This window comes from Chiloscyllium plagiosum, chromosome 1, assembly GCF_004010195.1.
Source record: "Chiloscyllium plagiosum isolate BGI_BamShark_2017 chromosome 1, ASM401019v2, whole genome shotgun sequence".
Lineage (NCBI taxonomy): Eukaryota > Metazoa > Chordata > Chondrichthyes > Orectolobiformes > Hemiscylliidae > Chiloscyllium > Chiloscyllium plagiosum.
Window position 1 is genome coordinate 96,949,263 of NC_057710.1, and position 9,090 is coordinate 96,958,352.

Sequence of the window (9,090 nt, forward strand, 5' to 3'; positions counted from 1 at the left end):
CTTTTTGTCTATGTTTAATTTCTTAAATGATCATTCCATGTGCGTTCAAATATTGTCACACAATAAAAGCTAGCGCTAGATATTGTGCTTTTGTTGAGTAGTGTGTTTTTGACAATTACAGGTGATACAAAGAGCACATTAGATTAATCAATTATCTCTACTATCTGGTGCAATCTCTGGTGTGGGGTTTAGTTTGTTAGTTTTCTCCAAAATTTGATTTGTGAAGTTCTAAATATACATTTTCCTGCTCACTGTAAATTCGAATTAAATACAATGTGTTGTATCAATCTTTTGATTATATATTTGTGGTAACAGGATCAGGAAAGGTGATCAAATGTTTATGTTCAGTGGTATTATAATTGTAAGCCACCTTTTCATAGTTGCATGGCAAAATGCCATCCAATCAAAGTAAAAGTGACAATTTGAACTTCAAACATAAAAATCGCCATAGGTTTAGGACATTGTAGAGTACAGTATAGGCAGTAGCAGGAAAGTAGAAGCCACAGTCAGATCAGCTATGTCCTTGTCAAATGATTGAGTAGGCTCGAAGAGCTGAGTGGACGACTACTCTTAATTCACATGTTTGTAAATAGTATCCCTGAGTTTTTTTCAAAAGTTGTTATTCCCAAATGCAGCAACTACAGGAGGCACACAGAGTCTGTTTTCAAGAGGTGCACTAATAATCCTATTTGCAGAATGAGGAACTGTAGGAGGTAGTTCTGTAATCAATGATGATTTGAACATGTTTTTATTGTAGCAACAGCCACAATCAGAAGGTTCAGATGCACATGTTGGATTTGATGAGTTCTATCATCATGGAAGGAGATGGAGTAACTCAGGACCTACTGGACTCTATTCTTATCAACCTTATTCCTGCTCACAAGGTATTTGATTTTGAATGAGATATTTTGATAGGAAACAAAATTATCTGAAGTAGAAATAAGCATCTGATAACTGTTAAATTGCAGTTGTCCTAAACTGCTGTTTTCTCACATCTTGCCTGTAGTGCATCAGATTTGTCTCTTGGATGATGACAGTTCTCAATGTCTATTCTTTTTCGTGCCTTTTCATTGAATCCACTTTTTACAAGTCTTTGAGATGTTGTCTGAGGATTTAAAGCACATTAAACTGTGATCCAAAATTATTTGACTATCTACCATAGTTTCATTTGTGGTCTTCTGTTGCATCTTTATAATGTAATGAGCTGATCTGCTTTTTATTTGTGAAATTTCATGCTGAACTGCACCTTTAGCTTCATTTTTATTGTGCTTATCATACTTCTTTTGAAAAAGAAACCTATTTTCTGTGATTACCAGTACCACCATTCTTGTACTTCATCGTTCCACTGAATTCTCCCGCAAATATACCAAGTCAACTCAGATAATTTGTGTCCATTCAGAACCGTGTGTGGCTTGAAGATATTTTTCATGAGCAACTAAGGTGATATTCGGTGTCTACTTTGCAGCATGCCACCAAATTTCAAACATGGAAAGTAAATTACAGGTAATATGATATAAAACCGACATTAAACGGTCAAGTCGCCATAGGCCTGCTCTCTCGTTCAAGAGAAGAGAGCTAGTTGTGGTCTAACCTGAAGGTCACAATGTCTCAGGTGAGGGGAGAGGTTGAGAAGAAGACTCCTTCATGGTAACCTCAGTTGGTGCAGGAATTGAACTGCGCTATTGATCTCACTCTGCTTTGCAAACAGCTGTCCAACCAACTGAAAGATAAATTACAGGAGGAGGAAAGGTTGAGAATTATAATGCATTTTACAGTTTTGAGGTTCTGAGAGAGAATGAAGAAATCCATGATGTGAAATCAGTATCTTTGGAGCTACGAAGGAGGTAGAAATAAAGACTGGGATATTGGAGGTGCCAGAGTGATCAGAAATCACAATAGATTCTATTTTCTAGCAGAATTATGTTCACATATACAAGCCCCCAGTGGTGGAACAACTGTCTTGTTGAAACTAAGAAGCAGAAGACTGCAATTTTAAGGTAACTTGCAACTAAGAAGGTGCAATGAGTTGGCTATTCATGAGTAAATGTAAGCAGATGAATCCCTTTCGTGCTGCAGATCCCACCACTGTTACCCAAGCTTATACAATTGGATGTTGGCATTCAGTCACCTTGTTATTCAAATATGTATGGTTCTAACTGCTCTGTTAACTCAGTAAAGTTTTTGTTTACTAAAGAAACAAAACTAGGACTTATCGCATTTTTCAAAGCTGTGAAACAATTTCATATGTAGTATAATAAGAGCTGCTATGAACCCAGAGAAATCCTATCCGTCCTAAGGCACTTGGAGTGCATCATATGGTTTATAATTTGATCAACAAATTTGAGTTTCTTCAAGGGTTTTCAGGTATTCTGGTGTTGTATGTGCTTGAAGGTTTTAGATTAGATTAGATTAGATTAGATTACAGTGTAGAAACAGGCCCTTCGGCCCAACAAGTCCACACCGACCCGCCAAAGCCAAACCCACCTATACCCCTACATTTACCCCTTACCTAAAACTACGGGCAATTTAGTATGGCCAATTCACCTGACCCTGCACATCTTTGTGATGTGGGAGGAAACCGGAGCACCCGGAGGAAACCCACGCAGACACGGGGAGAACGTGCAAACTCGACGCAGTCAGTCGCCTGAGGCGGGAATTGAACCCGGGTCTCTGGCGCTGTGAGGCAACAGTGCTAGCCACTGTGCCACCGTGCCGCCCACGTTTTCTTGTACGTCGATTCCTTTTCCTGCAGGTGAGAACCCTGTGACGGTGAGGAGTGTGGGGTTGGGCAAAGGAGGGGTAAAGACTTTAGAGCAAGTGAGGGAATGGGAGTTGTTTAGTGCACAGAATCTTTTGAAGTGAAAAACGCTTGCTTTTCAGTTGGATTTTCCACTCAGGATTCAGGATTCAAGGATCGACCAGTTAGGCTATGATCACAATTTTTAAAAAAGGTCTGTGAAATATCAAGGGGCTACATATTTTTCAGATATTGAAGCAATCCATCTCCAAATGCAGCAAGAACTGAACAGTATCCAGGCTTGGGCTGATGAGTGGCAAGTAATATTCACATCATCCAAGTGCCAAACAATTATATCTAAGAAGAGAGTTGAATCAGCTCACTAGATATGATCATTACCATTGCTGAATCGACTGCTGTTAACATTCTTGGGGCTTCCATTAATCAGAAATTGAACTGAACTAGTCATCTAAATACTAGAGAAAGGGTAACTAGAGAAAGGATTGGTCCACTAAAGGATAATAAAGGAAGGCTGTGTGTCGAACGTGAGAGAATGGGTGAGATTCTGAATGATTTCTTTGCATCAGTGTTCACTGAGGAGAGGAACATGATGAATGTTGAGATTAGAGGTAGAGGTTTCATTAGTCTGGATCACGTTGACATAAGTAAGGAAGATGTGTTGGGTAGGCTAGAGGTTATTAAGGTGGACAAATCTCCAGGACCGATGGGATCTATCCTAGTTTGCTGAGGGAGGTGAGAGAGGAAATAGCTGGGGCCCTGACAGATATCTTTGTGGCATCCTTAAATACAGGTGAGGTGCCGGAGGACTGGAAGGTTGCCCATGTTGTCCCCCTGTACAAGAAGGGTAGTAGAGATATTCTGGGTAACTACAGACCAGTGAGCCTGACATCGGTGTTGGGAAAGTTGCTGGAGAGGGTACTGAGGGATAGGATCTATTTATATTTAAAAAGGTGATAGGCAACATGGTTTTGTGCGGGGGAGATCGTGCCTTGCCAACTTAATAGAGTTCTTTGAGGAAGTGACCAAGTTGATAGATGACATATACATGGACTTTAGTAGGGCGTTTGATAAGGTTCCCCATGGTAGACTAATGGAGAAAGTGAAGTCGCAGGGTGTTCTAGCTAGGTGTATAAAGAACTGGTTGAGCAACAGGAGACAGAGTGTAGTAGTTGAAGGGAGTTTCTCGAAATGGAAAAAGGTGACCAGTGGTGTTCCACAGGGGTCAGTGTTGGGATCACTGTTGTTTGTGATATACATAAATGATCAGAGGGCACTGTTGGTATGATCAGCAAGGTTGCAGGTGACATGAAGATTGGTGGAGTAGCAGAAAGCATAAGGGGCTGTCAAAGAATACAGGAGAATATAGATAGCCTGGAGAGTTGGGCGGAAAAGTGGCAGATGGATTTCAATCCAGACAAATGTGATGCATTTAGGCAAGACTAATTCGAGAGCGACTTATACAGTGAATGGTAGAGCCTTGGGAAAAGTTGATGGGCAGAGAGATCTGGGAGTGCAGGTCCATTGTAACCTGAAGGTGGCTGCACAAGTGGATAGAGTGGTCAAGAAGGCATATAGTATGCTTGCTTTCATTGGCCGGGGTATTGAGTATAAGAGCTGGCAAGTCATGTTAAAATTGGTACAAGACATTGGTTTGGCCACGTTTAGAATACTGCGTACAGTTCTGGTCGCCACATTACCAAAAGGATGTGGAGATGGTGTAGAGAAGGTTTACGAAGATGTTGCCTGGTATGGAAGGTGCTAGCTATGAAAAGAGGTTGAGTAGGTTAGGCTTGTTTTCATTAGAAAAAAGGAGGGGGATCCTGATTGAGATTTACAAAATCATGAAGTGTATGGACAGGGTGGATAGAGACAAGCTTTTTCCTAGGGTGAAGGATTCCATAACGAGAGGTCATGCTTTCAACGTGAGAGGTGGAAAGTTTAAGGGGGATACACACGGCAAGTACTTTTACACAGAGGGTGGTGGGCATTTGGAACACATTGCCAGCAGAGGTGGTAGAGGCAGGCATGGTAGATTCATTTAAGATGCATCTGGACAGATGCATGAGTAGGTGGGGAGCAGAGGGATACAGATGCTTAGGAATTGGGCGACGGGTTTAGACAGTAGATTTGTATCGGCTCAGGCTTGGAGGGCTGAAGGGCCCATTCCTGGGCTGTAAATTTTCTTTGTTCCTTGTTCTTTGTTTTATAAGACGATGGGAAAGGTCAAAGGCTAGAAGTTCTGTGGTGAGTAATTCAGCTTCTGTCTCGTAATGCTTTTTGACCATCAAGTCAGAAGTGTGATGGAATACCCTCTACTTGCCTAGATGGCTGCAGATTCAACTGAACAAAGAGAAAAGAGTCAGCAACAAGGTAAATTGGGTCCCAGGATCAGATGGACAGCAGATAGGGCCAAGTCAGTAACAGGTTAACTTGAGGCCAAGGATCAGAGAGGGACAGCAACAAGAGGAGAGTCCTAATTTAATACACTTTTTCTAATCAACTTGTTTAGAGATGTTATTACACAACTCTGGAGTAGGTGGGACTTGAACTCATACGTTCCAGTCCAAGAGTAGAGACAGTACCATTGTGCCACAGGAGGGACCTACTTTAATGCCTCCATTTTCAGGGAATTGCTGATAGAGGAAGAAAACGTCATGCCAAATTGTCACAGGGAAATGGTGTGATGATTGGCTTGAGATGTTAAAGAAGTGCATTTTTTTTATTTGGAGGAAGGGATTACCTGAGAAAAAACAAGAATAAGTGAAAGTCATGTCCAGTATGATAAAGTGATGTAAGTAAACAATGTAGGGTAAGGGAGGCAAGTTAATTGTATTCAGATTTAAGTGTGTCTGGGTTGAAACTACTAGCTAGTCACATTTTGGAGCTGGAGCAATGGTGAATTCACTGTGGAGCATCTGCAAAGCTGAACATGTTATGAATAGCACTTTCAGTGAGATGGTCGCACCATAGGTGAAGACTGCTCAGGCATCAAGGGCATGGATGACGAGCAGGCAGAGTATAGTAAGGCAGACAGTGCAGGAGTCCCCAGTGGGCATTATCATTTCTAACCAATCTACCGTTTTGGATACTGTTGGGGGAGATGGTTGTGCAGTGGAAAGGAGTAGGAGCCAACTTCATGGCAACATGGTGGGTCTGCTGTACTAGAGGGGAGGAAGAAGAATGAAAGGGTGTCAGTGATAGGTGATTAAATTGAAAGATGAACAGACAGACATTTCTGTGGCCACAAAAAAGATTCCAGAATGGTGCATTGCCTCCCTGGTTCCAGGATCACGGATATCGCTGGTTGCAGGACATTCCGAAGTGGGAAGGCAAACACATTGGTACTAATGACATAGATAGAAAAAGGGATGAGGTTTTTCCAAACGGGATTTAAGCTAGGAAGTAAATTAAAGAACAACACCTGAAAGTTGGTAGTCCCTGGGTTACTTGCAGTGCCACATGTGAGTGAGTATAGAATTTGGAGGTTAGTCTAGATGAATGGCCAAAAGTAGAAGTGACAGCAAGTAAATCAAGAAGGCATATAAATTATAGGCCCTTGAAGTCATGTCTGGCAATGTTGGATGATATTCGTTTCAATGCAAGGAGTCAGACGAAATAAACGAATGACTCCAGGGCACAGACTAAAATATGAACTTATGATATCATTGTTGTCACTGAGATGTGGTTGAGGCAGGGGCAGGAATTGCAGTTTGATACAAGCTTCCAGGGTATAGGGTCTTTAAGTTAGGTAGGGAAGGAGGTAAGGAAGGGGGGAGTATTGTAACATTGATCAGGGAACCAATTACAGCAGGAACAAGGAATGATAGAAGGCATCTTAGAAGCCTCCTCAAATTAAGTCATGATTATAGAACTTAAAAACCGAAAAGGAACAATCACATTGCTGGGAGTGTACTCTGTGCCCCCTCACATTCTGAGGCCAAATAGAAGAGCAGATTGTAGGTAAATTTCAGAGAAGGGCAAAAGTAATAGGGTCACAATAGGGGATTTCAATTTCGCCATCGTGTAAAAGGTTTAGAGGGAATGGTGTTCTTAAAATGCATTCAGTAGAGCTCTTCAAGTTAGTGTGTAGAGGCCTTAAAATAGAGGGGGTAGTCTTCACTTAATTTTAGGAGATGAAGTTGAGCAGATGTTTGAAGCATCAGTGATGGAACTTTGCAGACAGCGATCTAAACTTCATTAGGTTGAAGATTGTTATGGAAAAGGGCAAGGATGGGCCGAGAATCAAATTTTAAGCTGGGGACAGGCCAACTTTATTAAGACCATGTATGATTCGGCCAAGTGATCTAGAAGTAGATACTTTTAGGTAAATATGTGTCAGAGTTGTGGGACACATTCAGGAAGGAAATGGGGAGGGTACAAGACCAACATGTTTCATTAAAGGTAGATGGTGGGATCAACAGGTCCAGTAAACTTTGAATATCAAGGGATATTCAGGATTGGATAAACAGAGAAAGGGAAGCCTATGGCAGATACAAGGGTTCAGATAAACAGAAGCTCTAGGAATACAGAATATGCAAGTGGAAACTTTAAAAAAAGAAATTGGGAAAGAAAATTAGGAGAGCGAAAAGGGCACGTGAGAATAATGGCAGGTAAAATACAGGAAAATCCGAAATTATTTCAAATTGCATTAAAGGTAAAAGGATGATAAGGAAACGAATACGGTCCATTCAGGGCCTTAATGGTAATTTGTGCGTGGAACCAGAGGACATAGTTTGGTTCTAAATGAATACAAGCTGAATTGTCTTCAAAATAGTCATAATAATATTGTTTTTAATATAATTACGGTATCTATTCTCTGGTTTCTTTACCATTTTCCCCTGAAGGTTTGTACTCTGGAATGTTTTACTGTGAGCCCTAACACCTCTGTCCACATTTCAGTTGGAACTATAATGTTATAATTTTCTGTTTTAGTCGTGGATTCCAATTTGGATTCTGTTCCTTTTTTTTCTTTCTTTGGCAGATCTTGATTTTTTTTTTAAGCTAACTTGGTCCGTTCTCTTCTTACATTCTTATCCCCTAACAGCCACCAGATGAGATTTACTTTTCAAAATCTGTTCTACTCTTGATATTTCCCTCCTGCAGCTCTCATTTTGTATATTTATAACCAATGTTATTTTTTTCTTCCCAATCTTTAAAGAGAATAAATATTGTAAAATTTGTAATCAAGCAATTACCATGACCACTGATTTTTCCATTTGTTCCACACAATTCTTTTTATTTATTTCTCCTACCTAGTAGCCTATCCTGACACTTGCGTTCCAACTAACCACCCATCCCTTTTTCAGCAACATAAAACATTTTGACCTCTCTTCGTTTCTAAGGAAATGTCATATTGGAAGTTAAATCTGTTACTCTCTCAACAGATCTGCTTTTATTTGTGCAACCTAAGCAATTTGTGGAGAGCTAGGGAGGGGAGAGTGGCAAGATGCATATTTCAAGGATCTTGACCAAGGATTAAGGACTAAAATGGTCGTCTTCGGTCTTGCATCAGTATCCAGAAGATGCACCTGTACTAACTTCAACCTCCTTAATTAGAAAATAATTGCTTTTAATTCAGGACCCATGCTTTTTGAATTAGTTAACTAGCAGAAGCAAGTGCAGGGATTAACGTATAATTTTGTAAGATTATTTTGTCTCAACAAAGATGACTGACATCTGTGCATCATTTAAATAGTGCTTCAGTAATGTTGAGTGAAAGGTTAAAGACTTGCTTTATCTTCTGATTTTTATTGCATAGCATTTTTCTAATACATGTTCTTGGAATGTGGATATCATTAGCAAGCCCAGCATTTATTACCCATCAACCACATTGAAGTGCCAACCACATTGCTGAGTTACATGTAGGCTAGACTGTGTATGAATAGCAGATTTCCTTGCCTGATGTTATATTCGTGAAACAGATGGGTTTTTATGACATTCAACATTAGTTACATGGTCATCATTCCAGATTTTTAAAACTTGAATTCACAGTTACTACTGTGTACTCGGGCATGAGCCCTTCTTCAGGAATGAGGAAAGTGTGTCCAGCAGGCTAAGATAAAAGGTAGGGAGGAGGGACTTGGGGGAGGGACGTTGGAAATGCGTTAGGTGGAAGGAGGTCAAGGTGAGGATGATAGGCCGGAGTGGGGATGGGGGCAGAGAGGTCAGGAAGAAGATTGCAGGTTAGGAAGGTGGTGCTGAGTTCGAGGGTGGGGCCTGAGACAAGGTGGGGGGAGGGGAAATGAGGAAACTGGAGAAATCTGAGTTCATCCCTTGTGGTTGGAGGGTTCCCAGGTGGAAGATGAGGCGCTCTTCCTCCAACCGTCGTGTTG

At 40.9% G+C, this 9,090-nt stretch overlaps 1 protein-coding gene across 9 annotated transcripts in view; it reads left to right on the plus strand.

Moving 5' to 3' along the window:
- The window catches only part of pds5a (PDS5 cohesin associated factor A), a 220,537-nt gene that overhangs the window by 79,570 nt on the left and 131,877 nt on the right, over window positions 1–9,090 (plus strand). For all 9 annotated transcript variants that reach the window (XM_043692710.1, XM_043692723.1, XM_043692753.1 and 6 more), the window contains exon 6: window positions 758–884. In XM_043692710.1, coding sequence (XP_043548645.1) covers window positions 758–884 — 127 coding nt within the window. The remainder of the gene's footprint in view (window positions 1–757; window positions 885–9,090) is intronic.